Genomic DNA, 19257 nt, shown 5'->3' on the forward strand with positions numbered 1-19257 from the left:
GGAAGTACTAGGCCTGGAACAGAGGAACCCTGGGCGAATGATAAAGTTCGGAAATCAGTCGGAGGTTCCGACCACGAGTGCCTAAGGGCTTTCAGATCTCCCCACCAAAATTGCGCCATCGATTCTAGTTCTCGATTCAAGCTTGATCAGCTTATCTAAAATTCAAAATGGCGACCTCGCTGGCATTCTAAGTTGAGATGAGGAAGGAATTATAAAATAATGATTAAAAGACTAGTTTTTTTCTACAAAAGGTTTTCAATTTAATTTTTACATAAACAGTGCTGCATCATTTCGTTCTAAGGCATAGGGACGACATTTGTCAACTAGTTTTACCGCGTCGCGGCGTGTAAGTGCAAAACCGAAACAGGAAAAACTACTACAATTCAGCAGTGTTACTTACGTTAGTTCAGAGCCACATTCCAGTAAATCACCTTCTTCATCTTCCATCTCTGATTGGCTTCCGGACAGAAGATTGTCTGTCATCTCCATTACCATAGCAACCACATCCATTGACACCGACGGAACACGCAGACAGGCAAACACACACGACATGATTGACAGGTCCGGGTCTTGAAGTGGTCTTTTCGAGAGCAAGGGAAAATAGCGGAGATTCTTAGACCAAGCGAAGAGAAGTTTGAGGAGTGCTGTTGGGTGTTGAATGCTTTCTTGGTGCAGCTTCTCTACCTGGAAGAAAAAGAAACAAACACGTCAAAACGCGGTCTGTGAACAAAATCTACAAGTTTTCATGGTGAGTTACTCTGGGTTAGCGCTAGGTTAGGCTATAAGGCTGTTAACCGAAGGGCCTTGAAACCGGAATATTGTGGCAATTTGCGGACGCCAAGTCTAAAAATTCGGCTCTTCCTTGATCAAAAATGAGGTGACAGAGTCTGATAAAAACTTCGCTTTTAGTTCTTGCGCTTGGTGTGTCAGTTGACTCCTAGGTCTTACCTGCGGCCATACGGCGGAGGAGAACACAGCATCACAGATGGGTCTAAAGTCATAATCTGACATCAACTCAAAGAACTCGGTCAGGCGAGTTATGGCCAACTGACGAACCGTCTTCAGCTGTGAGATGAAAGATGGTTGAACCTGCGAACGATTAAAGAAAAAAGTGTGAACGTAATAAAAATACTGATGCGGGACCATATGTAACGAGAGGACAATTCACAGCAAGGTGCAGTAAGGCGTCAGAACCTAAAGATTTAAAGAAGGGAAGAGGCTAGTCTTTGAAGATCAGGCGAGGAGGTTGCTTGCTTTATAACCTAAAGCCTGCCCGCACACTTGAGGAAAGAGATGAGCAAACTGCCTTGCGAGGCATTGCGAGACCACGCGAGGCAATCAGCTCAGCTGTTTCCTCAAGTGTGCGGTTGAGTTTTCGTGAGGATTTCGTCTCGTAAGGCGAAATCTCAAATACCAAACACGACAGATATAAAACTTACGAAAACTCAACCGCACACGTGATGAAACAGCTGAGCTAATCGCCTCGCGAGGCAGTTTGCTGAACTCTTTCCTAAAGTGTGCGGCAAGCTTAAGGCCCGCTTAACTTACCATATCTCGTTGCTCCAAAGCCAGTACGCATGTTGAGAGAAGAGAGAGAATGATTTGCAGAATGGAAGGATGAAAGGGAACGGCAAGGATTCCCAGCTTGTCCAAAATCTGAGACACCATTCCCAGGAAGCCTTGTTGTTTTTTCAGAGGTACAACACGGGAGAGGTCTTTTGTTGTCGTGATCACACCTGGATTGTCTGCTGTTGATAATATGCACGAATAAAAGACAACCATCAGAAAATTAATTAGATCGTTCTAATTTAAACATAAAACGCGCTGCTCGGCTCTCCAATCACCCGTTCTCCTCTCCCTGAGAGAAATAAGAAATAATTTCTAATCTATCTATTTAGGGCCTGTTCTAGGAGAAAGTAGTGTACACTTACAGCGCCAGGAACCACCAAGGGAGATACACGCTCAGGATTGCACACAATCAAAAACGGATTTCACTACGAATAAATTTGTTCTTGCGGGAATTGTTTCCAATCGAATGCGCAAATCCCGTGCCTTAGTACTCCCGAGATTAAAATCGGACATTAACAGCATGACTTCATACCGCTACTAGCAGATATGACATCAGGAAAAAGGCAACATGCATCTCAGGCAAAGTCTGATAAAAGAGAATCCCCCATACCAAAAACGATGGCGATTGCGGGTACCTTTACCCATGATTCTTAGCGTACGAAATCCCTTAACACGCTCACAAAATAGCACAGGAAAAAAAATAAAAAATTCAAACCTAGCACACACAATAATGTTAGTACAGGGACGAATTTCGCAAGAGATAAGGCTTTCTGTGCCTTTTGGTTGTGTTAGGTTCGGAAGGTATTGTGGTAAAATGTACAGCCGCCATATTTTTTCCGTACAGTGGATTAGAAGCTCCTCCACTAAAACTTATAACCTTGATCTAAAATGATAAAATTTACCGGAGCAGAGGTGTTTAAATGGCGCAAATATCAGGTCCATGAAAATTTGTATTTCTTCTTGAGGACAGGAGGCCAGGAACCTCAGCACTACAGCTCGCCTCACTCCGATGCCAGCCTTACCACCAGTACCTGCCCCAGTCCACCGCTGCATTTTGCCATACAAAAGTCTGCGAACCAATGCAAACAACTGAATAAATATTTAAGCATTGAATTTTTAAGGCGCATCTTTCGTTCTACAGTGCGAATCCAAAAATTGTGAACACTGCTATTTAACTCTGTAGCTCAAATTTCGTAGGCAACCACCGAATGAGAGTGGCTAAACCATGGAAAATATAAACAAAAGATTCGTGACGGACCCATTTGGGTATTATACTTGTTAGCTTTACGTTTTCTATTTTCTCTTACAATGTTTTTTCGTTTTCGGATTCGCGCAGTTATGAATTATTCATGCAGGTTTCAAACAGTAGAACGAAAATGTCTTGAACATAAGATTAAAAAAGAATAAACAGAGCGCCAAAAATTTGTAATTCCTTTAACTTTTAAAAACTCACTAAGTCTTTCTCTAATAGTTTAATAGAGACCTTAGATTCTGGTAGGAGCACGAGTACGGGTACGACGACATAGTCGTCGCCATTTTATTCCGAGTTTTTGTGAGAACGACGTAATGGCGAAAACGAGTCCTCGAGACGTAGGTGATCTCGTGGAATCACTAAAGGGGTTAGCTATCATTATTCCGGTAAAACAACTGCGTAAAGTTCGTCACTCACAAAGAGTAAAATGAAGCTTCCTAGGATATATCTACCATATCTCTTCTTAGCACTTCGCTAAAAACTAGCTAAAAACTTGCAGTCAATCTCATATTCCGATTTCGTACTTGTAGCCGTGGTCGTACTAGAACCCAATGGTCTCTATTATACAGACAGGGGCATCTTGTGTCTTCTGGCTCCAGTTGTTCAAAAAACGGATAACTTCAACCAGTGGATAAGACGCTATCCGCCCGATAAAATGTTGTAGCCGAAGAACTTTTTATCCGCTACATAGCGATTTATCCACTGGATAAAGTTATCTGCTCTTTAAACAACCGGGCCTGATAATTTTGAGGAAACAAAAAACCGTACAATATCCGAATAGTGGAGCTAGTACTGTTAACATTTATTTAATTTCGCACTTGCAATCGCTGTCATGCATAAACAAATCCCACGGTGACGTTTACAAGTACAAAGTATTATTCTATCATTAACACGTGTCACGTGACCCGTCCTGTCACGTGACACTACTAACCTTATTAGAATGGGCATAAGTCCCTCTCGGTGACTCGCATCCACAATACCGCTTTCCTCGTCAACAGAGAAATGCGCCAATTCATCGCGAAAGTTCTCATCATCTAACAACCGCTCTATATTCTCCTTGTAGGGCTCAAGATAATTCAACTTGTACGTCATGAGACATTTCACTGCAAGCTTCTGAACTTCGCCTTCTCTGTGCGCTAAGAATCTCATGAACAGCTGCCTCAGCTCAGGTTCCTTGAACAGTGCCTTAGGATTTTTGAACACTGTAAACAGGCCCAGATGAATACACAAAGATTTTGTAGCCGCTTTGTGCCTCTTCTTGTGTACGTTGTCTTGTGGTTCTGAAGAGTTATCTCCCTCAGTTTTTCCGGGCTCTGATTGGCTGATCTGATCTGTGGGGGGTGCCTCATGATGATCAGGGCTTTGCTTGGCTCGGATGTCTTGGGATGGGGCTACGTTTTCCATCGCCACAAAATATTCATTTCTGTAGAAAAAAAATCGTGCACATAACTAAAACTTTACCTTTATTTATACTGCTTATTGCACAGGAACAAAATTGCAAAGAAGAGGCTCCTCAAAATTTACGTTTTACCACAGGATTATTTGCGAACTCAAATTCGCAATAGCGTCGTTTCTCGAATACACGCAATGTACTCACGAACATGAAAACAGAAAGCATTGTTTGCCTTAAAGCTCCCGATGTTGTAAGAAATGTGGCTAAATAGCTATTTAAACATTGTTAAAAATGGTAAGCTTGGGCTCCTGTTTGTGTACAGCCAAGTTTTACAGGAGGCATGGCGGTTGAACTTGAGAATGTGACCTCTGATAGCTGTACAGTATATTCAGAAACTTCAAAGTTTCTTATTGTACTGAAGTACCAAGTACTATTTCTTACCTCACAAATCTTAGGAACAGCGGTACTACATCACGTGACTTCTGTTCCGCAACTTCCGGAAAGGAAACCATTGCTTTCCATAACAGATACCGGAAGTTGGCATGGTCTGCTCTGTTTTCCTGTTGTGAACCAAGCGATGCACAGTTATGCCTGTCAAATATTTCATCAAGACTACTGCCAGCTACTTCACCATTTTTGATGCGTGCTTGCTTGCTGCCGTTTGTGTCCATTTCTTCATTTAGGGCCTTTTCTAAAAGTCAAAATATTCAAAAACATTCATATTGCAGAATTACTTTTGTTGTACCTGTAGGAAGGACTATGAATCCTTCATAAAAGCGGTCAGTGCTGAGTACTAGACAACTGCGACTTCCACCTTTCCTACATGTACACTATGACAAGCCAGCTGAAACGGCAGCCATCGTTAAGCAAGAGGCACTGGAACTAGTTTAACCGGCCTATGAACGGTTGGAATAATAGGTGGTTTGCAACCAATCCTTAGAGATTCAAAAGATAATGGTATGGCAGCCATGCTGGATGACAGAACCTTTTGATTTGTCATTCAACATGGCCGCCATGCCATGGTCTTTTCGGAGAACGTGTGTTGAAACCAGGGTCAGTTTTCCAAACGTCTAGCAGTGTTTGAAACAAAGACGGTGCTTTGAGAAGTAGAGCATTGAAAAATATACACAGAAGGTTCAACCTATCTTTTGTTAGGACTTACATAACATGTGGATTTTAGAAAAAAACCCACGGAATTTCTCGGTTTGAAACCAATTTTGCGTCAAAAAATTAAAACACTCTGATGTTCTGATGCTTTTGTTGGCTATTTCCTGTCAAGGAAAGTGTATTTGAATGAACTGATGCGCCATTACCTGTTTTCTCTGCAGCCGTATTCAGAAGCTCGTTGAAAACTTTCCAGAAGTGCTTTACATTTGAACTTTGAGCAAAACTGGCAATGATTTCAATGACAGGATCCCACAGAGGGCTAAAATTAACGCAAAGCATGCCGGACAGGTATAGAAGGGCGGCTTCTCGGCAGTACTCTGGCAGGGTGTCGTAGAACCCACCGGAGAAGCGGAGTCTCTGAAGACAAATTAGTCGGTCTCTGTACGTTTCCAAACGTGCAGGAACTTCTTCAGCTTGGAGGCACAAATGAAACAAAGAGCCCTTTCCGGCAAGAGGACACTGAAATGAGAAAAGAAAAAGTTATTCAAAAAGCTACCTGGTGGGCGAGTTTCAAAGGAATCCCGTTTCACTTTGCTTTTAGACTTGAGGGTCGAAAGTTTGCTCTGTGATAATAAAAAACAAACAAACAAAAAAACAACAATAACAACTCGCACCACTTTCTCAACCAGTTAGAGCTAATACAACCGCTCTTCTACGCTTTGCGATTGGTAATTACGTCTTTGTTGCACGCTTTTTCCAACGTTTGGTTCGAGTTCTGATGGGTTCTTTATGCTTTTTACGTCTGTTAAGATTGGCCAGACTAATCAGTTATTGTATAGCCTGCTTTTACAACCTTCAGACCCACCCACACACATGCATTCTCGTTCGTTTTAACGAAGAAACGAAGACACTTATTCCTTTGACTCACACCGATGTTGATGTATTTTTCGACCGTTCTTGAGCGTTTGTGTGTAAACGGAAGACCAAACCAATCTTGCCCTTTTTTGCTGTCCACAGGTAAACTACGTGTAACAATCTACATTTTCAAGAATCTCATCTTCAGACATTTTGTTGTTGTTGTTGTTTTTCTTTGTAAAATATTTTCATTTTGGTTTTGGAATGTTCTTGATCGCTTACGTGGGTAGAGAATAAGGAGAATAAGTTCCGTGTTCAAGTGGAAACGATCATAAACGGTTATGTTTGAGCGGGACCTGCAAACCTATCAAGAAGAATTCTCTGTTCGAACGTTTCAGCTAAGGGTTCTGTCCATTTTTCAGAGCTGGCTGGCCAGACCGGTCACTCCACGGATGGTGGGCACCATTTTGAGGGACGGAGAACTAGAGCTCTAGGAGATCTTTGAATTCCTTCAAAATGGTGCATACAATTTTTTAGTGTGTGATTTCGAAGAATTTGTAGAACCTGGCCGTCAAAACGGCGCACTCCATTTACAAACTAACCATTCTAGTCGGCCATTTCTGACAAATGGAAAGCGTCCAGAGTTACATTATTTCGGCAAGGAGTGAAACTAACACAAAGCATGCTGTACGTATGTACAACAAGTGAAATTGTGGTAATGTACCTTATCTTCTGATGAAGTTCTTTCTTGCTGCTCAAAACAAGTCAGTAGCTTGAGAGTAAGGAGACGTATAACATGACTGGCTGAACACAGATTGAGACGAACGAGACGGTAGATTTCCTGTAGGTTTTCGGCGGCTAAAAAGCTCTGGATTCCTTGTTTTCTTGCTACTGTCATCAGTTTGTAACAAGCTTGGAGGATGTGAACATTGTCAGGCCAGGAGCTATAAAAAAAATGGGATAAAACAAGGAATTAATAGTATCTTTCGCTTTCTGTCTACATTTCAAGGCTTCTTCTTCAGCCAATTCTCTCGTACCTACACTGTAAAAGTCGTTCCATTCTCAACTTACAAAGGCACTCACCTATAGCTGTATATGGAACATATGAACGGAGCATTCGAAATACCGTGTTATTTACAACACTGAAAGATTACCGAAGGCATTCAAAATTTAGAAAACTAGGATGCCAAATTATATCTTGAATTTTGTGGTCAGCAAGACCTAAAGCATCAGATAAACCTGAGGCCAATTTAAGGACGGTGCCTACTAATACCGAAGTATTTTTGCGCGGTTTGTGACTATGCGGGAAAAGCAGATTTTAGCAAGGGCTATTGCAATCCAAAAAGAAAATTGGGGGTAACCACGCATTTTTTTTTAGAGATTATTAAACAACAATAATTAAAAAAAAAAAAAAAACAGTAAAATACAAAGCAATGTATGTTGATTTTTTTCCAAATTGAAGCTTTATTATGTCTGAAAATTGCATGGTTATCCCAATTCTTTTTTTTTTTTTTTTGATACCAAGAGCACTTGCTAAGTGCTGCTTTCTCCACATAGTTTTAAATATCCCTGTATTAGTAGGCACCACCCATAGGAAACCCGAGTATCTCGAGATGCGCAGAACGTATGCGCAGTAGCAAAAGTAAGTACCGTCGTGAATAAAACTTTTACATATGTACACTTCTAATTTACAAGCTGGGCCAAGTTAGCAAAAAGGCCAAGTTTCAGAGTCCTGCCTTTTGAAATAGCGAAGATATAGCGTCATCAATTCTGACAAATGTTGTAGACGTTTTTATGGAAACGTGCAACAATTTGTCCGCCTTTATACAAACGTCTGCTAGAAGTCCTGAATTTGCGGAATATACACTGTATCTTCGATCGCTATTTCAAAGGACAGGACTCTCAAACTTGGCTTTTTGTCTAATTATAAGGTGCTCTTTGCAGCGATGTCAAAATAGTTTTTCATTACTTGGCCTACATCAAAAGTTTAAATTAATAAAGGTCTATTCACAGGCTAACGACTAAGTATTAGTAAAACCTATTTTCTTTTTAAAGAAATGTGATGGTATATTTCCAGCCTGGTGAATGACTGAGAATGATGATTATTCTAGAAAGTGACACAGGCATACTCGGAAAAAAGAAATCCGAGTGCTCCTATCAGGAGTCGAACCTATGACCTTCCGATTACTAGTTCGGATGCTCTACCACTGAGCTACAGGAGACTCGTGGGAGCTAGGGCCATTAAACTAGGTTCATGGGACAAACATCCTGCATACTGCTAGGATTTGAATGTCGAACGTGTGGTATATGAAAGAAATGTGATGGTATATTTCCAGCCTGGTGAATGAATGAGAATGATGATTATTCTAGAAAGCGACGCAGGCATACTCGGAAAAAAGAAATCCGAGGCTCCTATCAGGAGTCGAACCTAAGACCTTCCGATTACTAGTTCGGATGCTCTACCACTGAGCTACAGGAGACTCGTGGGAGCTAAGGCCATTCATTCACCAGGCTGGAAATATACCATCACATTTCTTTCATATACCACACGTTCGACATTCAAATCCTAGCAGTATGCAGGATGTTTGTCCCATGAACCTAGTTTAATGACCTTAGCACCCACGAGTCTCCTGTAGCTCAGTGGTAGAGCATCCGAACTAGTAATCGGAAGGTCTTAGGTTCGACTCCTGATAGGAGCACTCGGATTTCTTTTTTCCGAGTATGCCTGCATCACTTTCTAGAATAATCATCATTCTATTTTTTTGTCAATGATTATAATAATTATAATCATTGGAATTATTCCAGTTTTGATGTATTATGTGGAAATGGATAAAGATAATTAAAAGATAAAGATATAATCAAATTGATATGAACAAACATGAAATTTACCTAATTAATGTCAAAATGAACTTGTAGTCTAGATGCCTTGCAAGCTGCTCTCCACTGGACACAAGCAGACTGTACGACTGAACAGCCTGGCTTAACACACTCAAGAGTTGCACGTGACTTCTAGCAATCTTGTTTGATATAAGGCGTTCAGTGACTGAATTGATTAGTCTGAGGAGCCGCCCACAACACTGAGGAATATCTAATGGACTGTGAATACAACAAAGAATGATTAGCACCATACACAAGTACATGTATGAAATGGGGTTACAACTGCTGATTAATAATGGTAACTGAGGACTGAGTGAAGTCCAGTTCGGTTTGTAACCATACAGTACGTCGAGTGATTAACAAAATCAGACGACCGCATAGCTTGAGTTTGTTTCATCACAAATATGATTACAGACTGAATTGCATGACACAAAGTCCTGTTACCAAAATAATAATCATAACCATTACAATTTCTGAGAACAAATGGCTGAGACAAATAAACAAAGTTCCAGTGGAACGGGAAAATTTGAAGAAATTCGAGATGTTTCAGGCTTAGCCCTTCAACAGTCGAAGTCAAGTGTGATGAAGGGCTACATGTAAGCCCAAAATATCTGGAATTTCTTCAAATGTTTGGCACTTCTCCACCATTTACCCAACTTTATAGCTTTTGTGTGAGTGCCACACAGCTGACGGATATTATTTTTCATTTTACCTTTGGCATAATACATTGTTTATAAACAGTACAAGCAAGGGGCCACACACAGTGTACATTCATGTACCTGTTCAGGGCTGTGTTATGAGGAATTTTTATGCTGAGATTTAAACTCAGTATAGTTGTACCTTTTCTTGTTAAAAAATATATATCTCTGAGCAACATAAGGAAGATATCACATTACCTCATTGGCATCACACTCACCTGATACAAGGAATACATACAAGGGTTCCCCACATTAAAGAAAGCCTGTCCTTATCCATCAAAGCCTGATCATCATGTATGATCAAATTATCAAGGAAAGCTTGTAATATCTGTCCGCCTTGCTTCGTACCACATTTAGGAAAGAACAGAAGGCCTTTTAATCTTCCCAATTCAAGGCCACCAGAATCTGCTGTAGAGCTATGAAGAATGACCTCTGTCAACATTTGGACAATTTCTTGTACATTACATGAGGTTTTTTGAAGCTCTGACTGACAGCAGTTCAATAAGGAAGGCAGAATGTCTTTCTTGAAGTTCTCCCAAGGTAAAAGATGTCTACAAAAAGTAAATATATGTTCAAGACTGTCAAATGAATTGAAGACTTTTACGGTCAGTTGCTTGTGGTGTCGATCTCTTGAAAGTTCAGTGAAGGACTCCAGCAGAAGGGTTGATGCAAGTTTAAGCAATGGGTAGCCAACAGAACCTGATATGAAATCCTTAGTCATCACTGTCTGAAGAACCTAAGAGACAACAAGATAAAGTAATTACACTGTAATTGATTATTATTATTATTATTATTATATTATTATTATTATTATTATTATTATTATTATTATTATTAAAAGAAATGATTTAGAAATACATGAAACAAGAAATATTAGTGATAGGAACTGACGTTTCGGTGCATCTTGCGCCATTATCAAGGTTACATAATTAATGATAAAAAAGCGGTTTGTAAAAAGGCTAAGTTGAAGCGAATTTGCATAACATAGTGGCAAGCTAATTACTTAAACACTTTATTATTATTATAATTATTTATTATTAATAATTAATTATTGCATACTTGAATGACTGTGAGCAGTAATTCTTTCTTCCTCACCATAAAGTATACAAAAACAATGGCAAAATGAGGAGGGATTGAAGAAATCCTTAATTATAATTGTTTTCAAACTGGACAGAACCTTCAATCAAAGAAACATCAAAGGCATCAAAACAAATGATCAAAGAATGCCTTGCAGTTTCTTTCTTTTGTCAATTATGTTGTTTATTTTAATCTTGTTGCATTTTTTTTAACTGCATCTTTTTTCTTTCTGCATGACATTGCAAAACTCTTATGTCTGTTAGGAGTTGGTGTTTTAATAAAGACTAAAAAAAATAATTATCATTATGGAGCCACAGGTGTGCTCATGAGTCTTGATATCTCCAACTTGATAGACACAGGAAGCCCAAACACAAGATTACAATGTAGGTTAACTGTGATATTTTCATACAACAAACACAACAGCCAACTATTACAGTGTGTAAATACATGTACATATAATGTGTGTATACAAAATTATAGCAAAGTGGTGGCATACCAATAGTCTCTACAGGGCTCAAAGTTAGCGACCAGCTGGTCGCATATGCGAGTAGATCTTTTATTTTGCGCCTAAAAAATTATATGTGATCGCACTCACGCGCCTAAAAACGCTCAAGCTCAGTGCGCCTGAATTGGGGCCACTTTGTTTCCTCACCTGGCAATTCTTGTGTACACTGCCTGATTAACACGAAACAGTAGCTTGAAATAATAAATTCAAATGTGGATGTAACACAATTAGGTTCCACAGAAGAAAGTTACACCGTTTTTCTTGCATCAGTGTGTTTTATTTGTTGTTTCTTCAAGTCCATTTCTTGTCCGTGTTTCATCCCACCCCAGACTTTACCCCAGACTCTTCTCGGTTATGTGACCGCACCGCTGACACGTACGAGTGAAGGCAACCTTCTGAAACACGTGCTTCTCGCGCAGTTTAGTTCGCTTTGCCGATATTAAAGAGTCAAGAACGTTTAAACAATCTGGGTTAAGAGACTTTTTTTCTTCAAGAGTTACAGTCAAGTCAATGCGCTGTCAACAATCTAATTTATTAGGGAGCTTAAGCAACGACGACGGCAACGGCAACGAAAACGTCACCAGGAAATATATCTTTATTTCATTTGTGCTACTTCGAAATTATTTCAACTCGCTCAACTTTTACAAAAATGGCGAACTATCCAGGAAACAAATTGGTAGGAGTGGCGTATAAGTTAAGAAAGAAAATGAAAAATTCACCGTCCTGCGTTCACGTTCTCCACAAAACGTTCATTGTGGTCATTTCACGTTGATGTTTTGCAGAGGACGGCAAAGAAATGTACCGAAGTGTAAAACGCACGCGCAGAGCGATAGTTTTTGCTCATTAAACCTATTGTTTTGCGGCGTTTTCGCTACCGTTGCCGTCGTCGTTGCTTAAGCTCCCTAATTTTTTTCGAAACGCTCATTTACAAAAAGAAAATTTATTCTCAAACAACCGGCCGCTGCCTTCCAACACATTTGACCCAACTCCAGCAGTTGTGAAGTGGTTAAACAGTGGACAGAGATCAAGGCAAGCTAACCTTGCCTACAGAAAGTAGCCAAATGAATTACTTTCAGTCGGGTGATCGGTGGGACTTGAAGGATTTCGTCTGATCGAGAGGATTCAATGACGTTATTCCTTACCTTCGTTTTGTCTTATTATCTTGTTGAATGTACCATAACATGTAATATTCAAAAAAATGTAACAGTATTATTGCTATCTCAAACATGCAGTAAGAGACTGAAAGAAACAAACACATGATTGAAATAAAAGATTACCGTGCTGATTAATGATCAACAAGCGAAAATAAGAAAAAGAAATTAACAACGTGTCGGTGTCGTCATGACACCATTATCAACGATCACTAATAAAATGTCTGAAGCTTCTGATTTTTCTTTTTGGTGCTACCAGTATTTTAAGTTGTGCTCCTAAAATTTTTAGCTGTGCGCCTAAAATTTCAGAAATGCGCCTAGAAATTTACACCTGGTAGCACAGGTGCTCCCAAAGCCAAAAATAAACTTTGAGCCCTGCTCTAGCAAGAACATTGCAGTGTTCCAGATAAGAAAGGGGTCTCAGGTCAAAAACCTGTGCAGCCTGGCTTCCTGACCCGACAAAACGAATGGCAGACATAAGAAGATTTGGGGAGAACCAGAGCTATTGACCCCTTAAAATTCTTCATTGACTCTCTGATTTTGAAAGTTATCTGGAGCACTGACATTGTTGTGTTGAATTACTGTAGTAAAAGAAATCTCATAATGATGATGTCAAGTGCGTGCAGCTGCAGTTCCAAAAAGTCTACAGTGTACACTTTTAAATAATTCTAAAGGCATCGTCATGACTTTTAAACCAATCATAAGTTTTCATTAATTTCTAGAATGGGGCATTTCCAGGACTCATTTTATTTTGCTTTTCAAATTCAAATTATGTAATAATTCCAGTAAGAAGTAAATGACGATAGCTCTAATTAGCATCATTGGGAAAACAAAAAAAACTTCAAGGAATTCTGGTAGTTGTAGTGAAAAGAGGGCATAATTAAAATGTCCTATCCTGTTTGTCACTGCTGTCACTTACACTAGTAAGCAATTTGAATTCATTGAACCAGCTGTTAGGAAAAAAATCAATGTGTCCATAATAAAGAAGAGGCTTTACTTGATAAACAATGTACTTACATTGAACAACCTAACTGGATCAGAAATAAGACTGCCAGATTTCCATGAAACCCAAACATCCATTAACTTCAACACAAAAGACATCTGACTCTTCAAGGTATCTCCCTTGTCACCTATGAGCCGTTTCTCGTTATAAATGCTCCATAACCTTTCCAGTTCTTGAACCAAAGACTTTTCAACAATGTGGCAGTGTTCCTTCACAGTGTGTTTAGCCATTCTCTCAAGCATGTGAACAAGGGATTGGAAAACCTTTTCACATAAAATTAAAAAAATAATAATAAGAAGAAAGAAGGTTACAGCTAACACAAGCAAACTTTAAATTCATACTGTACTTGACTATGGATTATTTTCTGCAAAACATACTCTGGTAAGAACTAAAAATAAGTCAATATGGGGTGAAGGGGTGCCATATTTGTAAACTGATTCTTAAAACCCTTCGCTGATGATCAATAAAGTAATTTGTGCCTGGAAAAGAGCACTAAGTGACTTTTGCATTAATTTCTTCATTAAAACTTTCAAGTTTAAAGTTTATTTTTGCCACAATAAAAATAAATTCAAGAAAGTGTAATTATAATAATAAAATAAAGGTGGTGAGGAAGCTGATGAGAAACCACAAGGCTTTTAAATAATGGGCTCCCACTATTATATAACAGATTAATGACAGAGTAGAAATAAAACAAAGCTAAGAAATTAATTTAAATTACCTGTATGTTTAAAGCATATTTAGGCTAAAAGAAGTAAAAATAAAAAAAAAATGAATAATAAAAAAAAAAAACAGCAAAAAAGTTACAGTTACAGTTTAAAACGTTATATGTACATTAACTTTCTGTGTTGAATTCACGATCTTAATTTTTGCTTTCATTCAATTACATTGCTATATAAAGGTAAAATACTGTAGGTATTTTTGTGGTGAGATGCAAACTTCAGAATTTCCTTGAATTCAATTCCTTGCTTAACCTTTTAAGCCCTGACAGTGATCAGCATCTCCTTGTAATCAGTGCTTCTCCAATGCCTGAGGTCATGAGAATTAAGGATCAGATCACAAGTCAGAAAAGTATGGGGACAAGATAGGAGAATTTGTTCTTTAATATTAGGGTTAACAAAGTGTAGGGCCAGACATTCCTTCACCTGGATCAGCCACAAATTATACAAGGCCAATACTACCTTAGTATACATAGTACATTATAAAAATGCTCTCTCAGAGCTACCGTACTGTACCCACCAACTCCCAGTGTAAATTCTGTACTACATCACCAGTTGACTTCTTTTGAAAACTTCCAAGTTTCCCAAACAGCACGGGCAAAACTGAATCTGTTGTGGAGTGGAACTGATACTTGACTCCTTTGATCATTTCAAAGCACAAGAAACCGAGACCTTGACACAAATCTGGTTGAGTGCTGAGTGCTGAGAAAAGTATGTCAAATAGCTGACTGGAGTCTTTCAATTTTCTCATAAGGAAGGAGAAACTCTCTGCTGCAAACTGCTGAATGTAGTACTTTTGTTCACCCATAAGCAGGGGACTGTATAAACTGTTCCAAAAGGAAGAAATAATAAAATAATATTGAAGAATTTGTATAGTTACATGTAATAGATGTACCACAGTGAAAGGCTATTAGCAACTCAGAGGAATGTAAACAGGGTGCAATAGAGATCTTCTGATCACCATTGAGTATTGCCTCTTGTCAAAACAGCAAAAAGACTAGAATCCGACTACAGTAGCTTCTTTATTATACTTGACATCTGACAGACTAATATTGAAACAGACACTTAAGGTAAGGAAAGAGAGAGAAATGGAGGAGGGGCGGAGGGAGAGAAGCTGATTACCAGTTAGACAGTGTATTTTGGATAAATTTATGGCAAATGAACGTTATTAGGGGTTTAGGATGGGAAATCCTAGACATAAGTGTGATATACATGTATGGTAGGCAAATCTGAGTCCAACACATTATTAAAAAAGTCTTTCTATTGAATCCAAACCCAAGATTTCATTAAGTCATGAAAGATTTTTTGAATTCTTTAAGATTGTTCTGGCCATGGGTCATATACATGTATAGTTTTTTTCTTTTCTGAGTTGTACTTCAGCCTAATTGGATTGCATTAATAGGTGTAATTAAATTTTTTTTTCAATAAATCATTATAGCAAGGAAAGTGTCTAAATGACTGCTGCTCATGCCAAGCCTGGTTTAGAATGCAGTCTTGGCTTATCTTGTAAAAGCTGTACGCAACTGAAAATCAAGTTGTTTGGACCCCAAATTAAACACTTGTAACATAATTTATCAGTCAAGTAATTTTGCAGGCCAAGATGTCATACATTGCCTGAAATCATTAACATGCACTAAGCTGATATAATAATCTTTGCATTTGAAATAAAATAAACCAATAGTACATGTCTTTTTGTTTATGGTGTACATAGCCAAAAAGACTGCTTCTTTCCAAATTTTTTTCACTGTTGTGTGGGTGAACTAATAAGCCAAGGTGCCACACACTAACCGAACTGTAAAATAACCATTTCATTCAACATACAGTACCGTGCAAATGTAAGTGAACAGTCCCTCAAAACTCAAACTTCGAGACTCGATCCTCGATCCTAAAAACTCGAAAGCTTCGAGTATCGAGGCTCGAGTTGAGTGCATCGAGTATTGAGTCGAGTGCATCGAGTTTCGAGACAGGGAAACAAAGAACTTTTCGCGTGATGAGTTTTTCACACGTCTTATCAGAGGCCACAGTTCGGTTCCTTTTACAGGAACCAACTCTGCGAGACAGCCAACTGTGTTTGCGTTTTTGTTGTAGCGATGTGCTCACGGGCATGCTCGAGCTAGAGAGAGTTCGCTCTTCTAGCGTTTTCTCTGTTCCTTGTCGATTACAACCTAAAGTATTGAGCGTTTTTAATCAAGGAAATGCTGCTTTCAAAGTTTTGATACGAAAGTTTTAAGTATACAGGGCTTCTGATATTTCGTGCGGTCGCGGAGCCGCGAAATTCAGGTATATCCCTGGAATCCTGCGAAATTCACAAAAAAACGTGTAATACCGTGAAATTCGTTAAAAATCCTACCAAATACATGTCGGCACAACATATTTGAAACTTATCTTGGCTACTGGGGCTGTTTACTTTCCATAAATGCAAATTTATCTTGAAATTTCGTCACTGCCACGAGTAAACATAACGTACCATAACTACCAGGCGTTCTTAGATTAATGTTGCAAAAAACTGGGCACAAGAAATGAGAAGACTTTTCGGTGACACTATACGGGGTGGGAAAGGAAACTGCTGTCTGTAGTAATGCAGGCACATGTTTAATCGTACATGCAGGACACGATCGAAGACACAACAATGTTTTGACTTCACAAATGGATTTGAACCTTCGATCACGAACAATCTTGCCTTGTAAACTGCAAAGCAACACAAGAGACCAAGGAGAGAAAAGAAATTTATTGCGTTGCTGTGTTCGGCTCTAAATTGCAGCTGAAAAAGGGGGTTAACTGGCCGGGCGTTTTAATAAAGCTTATGTTTTTCTTGTAGCTCGAAACAAGTGCAATTGCCTTGAGAACTGTGTTGGATGAACTTTTGTGTTTTCTTTCCTGCCCTGAATTTGACATCCTTCCAATGTATCTTATTTTTTCTGGAATCTTTCTTTTTGGCTTTCTTTTCTTTTTTTTTTTCGGGAAAATTTGCCCCGAAAATTCCCGCGGAATTGCCGCGAAATCGGCTGTTTTCTCCGCGAATTTGTCTCCAAAAATCTCGCGAAATTTGACTTTTTTCTCCGCGAATTATCAGAAGCCCTGAGTATAAGAGTAATTATTAAAAACTGCATCATTGTATAATGCAATTCGAGGGATTTGATTGGCTTAGCGGCCATGGTATATGAGCAATTATACCATGGCCGAGAAATGGCGACCATTAAATTGCCTTCTGGTCGTTCTTGCACAGCGAAATCAGTAAGATCTAGCAATATTTCTCGGTTGTTTTTAATAAAACAATTATTCCACTTGCGCTTGTTGGATATGAGATGATTATAGCCAACTTGGCGCTACGTGCCTCGTTGGCTATCTATCATCTCATATCCAACGCGCGCTCGTGGAATAATTGTTAATTATGTGCAGCGTACTGGTTTAGCGAGGTTAAAAGCGGAGAACCTTAAAAGCGATCGCACGTGTTTCCATTCTCAGCTTGTAAAACAGCCGCCGAAAAAGTTGCAATCTTTTAGTTTCGAAATCTGCCATCGAGATCCTCGAAAAATTCTTCGAGCGTCTCGACACTCGATACTTGAAACTCGAGCTTTGAGGATCGAAGATCGAGTTTCGAGTCGAGACTGTCAACTTACATTTGCACGGTACTGTACTTCAAAGCTAACAATATTAGATTATTTACACTGTAGCTGATTCCCAACCAACACATCTTGCTAGGCAGACCATCGAACACACACTCATTCTGCATGATTGACATGCCATGCATTTTGGTATTCCAAGGGTTTGCCCTTGCCTTTTGCTTATGCTTAAACTTACACTTGCATTGTGTAAGTCATATCTTGTTTACAGACTGCAAAACTGTAACCAGGACCTACCTGAACACGCTGCGAATATCTTTCACCATGTACCTCCAAAGAAACTTGAATAGATAGCTGAGAGTTGTAAATATACACTCTAAAACATCCACATCTTGCCAACAGTGATTCATTAAAGAAACAAATATACTGAAGAAACTTCCGAAGTGAGGATAAAAGTCCGCTTGCAAATCTTTAGCCAACTGAACTACAAGATCCAACAACGGCTGAAGAGCGAGACTTCCGTGAACTTGTAAATGTTCTTTTAGAAGTTCTATAACTTGTTCCTTGTGGTGAACAAGCTGTGCAAGACTTTGCACGTACTCCTTGACTTTGGAGGAAAAATTCTGAAAGTGTAACGTACAGTTCAGCTCTGTCCATTTTGATAGAGCTTCACAAAAGAACGTGTCTTCGTCCTCGGGGATTTGTGCACTTCTTTGAATTCTGTGAGTCACATCGATCTTGATGGCGGCAATACGTTCGGAAAATCCCTTAAACCGGTGCGTATTCGTTTCTTTTCTCTTTACCATAACGTCTGATCTGATTGAACAAGTCGAACTATTCTTTTCAACTAGAAAATGTGCGAAAGACGATCGCCATGTGTCTGTAGCCACCTTCGGCCGCCATGTTGAATTTTACACGTGAAAGACTGGGCCTCATTTCAGCATTCGTTCCAGATTCCTCGCGGACAAGCAGGGGAGAGTATTTGTCCACGGCCACTGGGCGGGCACCATTGCTATAACCTGCGATCTGGCCTAATTTTTAGCAGCGCTCTTTAATATTTCGTCTTATTTGGTCGCTCTCTATTTTTCGTTTCATGTTTCCCGTGTGAATGGTTTACCAATGGAGGCGAAACGAAACTAGGGTTTGATTGATGATACAATTCGCTCCCCAAGATTCATACCGATATGTACACATACCCAGTAAGCACTACTTAGTTGTTAACAGAGCCATTTTTACAAGTACTCTCCCGAGCTGGATCATCAAAAAAGATCCCTTTCCTCGCTCTACAAATCACCAAGTCGCGCTACAAGACACGGAATCGAAAAAAACATTTTGTGTTTAACACAGAGGGTCAGTTATTAAAAGACAGTTTAGACGGTGTTTAACAAAGCCACGTTCTAAGCCGTTTCCAATTTTGCCAACAGGCTTGCATCCCAGACTAAAAAAAAACTATTTATCTACTTAAAATCAACCACTTATTAATAGATTTGG

The 19257-nt window shown here is 39.3% G+C and overlaps 1 protein-coding gene across 2 annotated transcripts in view; it reads right to left on the minus strand.

The window, feature by feature from the left end:
* The window catches only part of LOC146472959 (small subunit processome component 20 homolog), a 54124-nt gene extending 35454 nt beyond the window's left edge, over positions 1-18670 (minus strand). The window contains exons 1-13 of one of the 2 annotated variants that reach the window (XM_085118708.1): positions 18064-18670; positions 14724-15030; positions 13502-13750; positions 9970-10487; positions 9066-9272; positions 6901-7120; positions 5528-5840; positions 4656-4905; positions 3753-4244; positions 2472-2638; positions 1549-1745; positions 949-1089; positions 401-684 (exon numbers count right to left, since the gene is read on the minus strand). In XM_085118708.1, the coding sequence (XP_084974834.1) occupies positions 401-684; positions 949-1089; positions 1549-1745; positions 2472-2638; positions 3753-4244; positions 4656-4905; positions 5528-5840; positions 6901-7120; positions 9066-9272; positions 9970-10487; positions 13502-13750; positions 14724-15030; positions 18064-18572 (3854 nt within the window). In that variant the 5' untranslated portion in view covers positions 18573-18670. Of the gene's footprint in view, positions 1-400; positions 685-948; positions 1090-1548; positions 1749-2471; positions 2639-3752; positions 4245-4655; positions 4906-5527; positions 5841-6900; positions 7121-9065; positions 9273-9969; positions 10488-13501; positions 13751-14723; positions 15031-18063 lie in introns of both variants that reach the window. The other variant, XM_085118707.1, reaches the window with a different exon arrangement.
* Positions 18671-19257: the final 587 nt, after the last annotated feature.

This window comes from Pavona decussata, unplaced genomic scaffold, assembly GCF_977016875.1.
Source record: "Pavona decussata unplaced genomic scaffold, jaPavDecu1.1 SCAFFOLD_95, whole genome shotgun sequence".
In the NCBI taxonomy this organism is placed as follows: domain Eukaryota; kingdom Metazoa; phylum Cnidaria; class Anthozoa; order Scleractinia; family Agariciidae; genus Pavona; species Pavona decussata.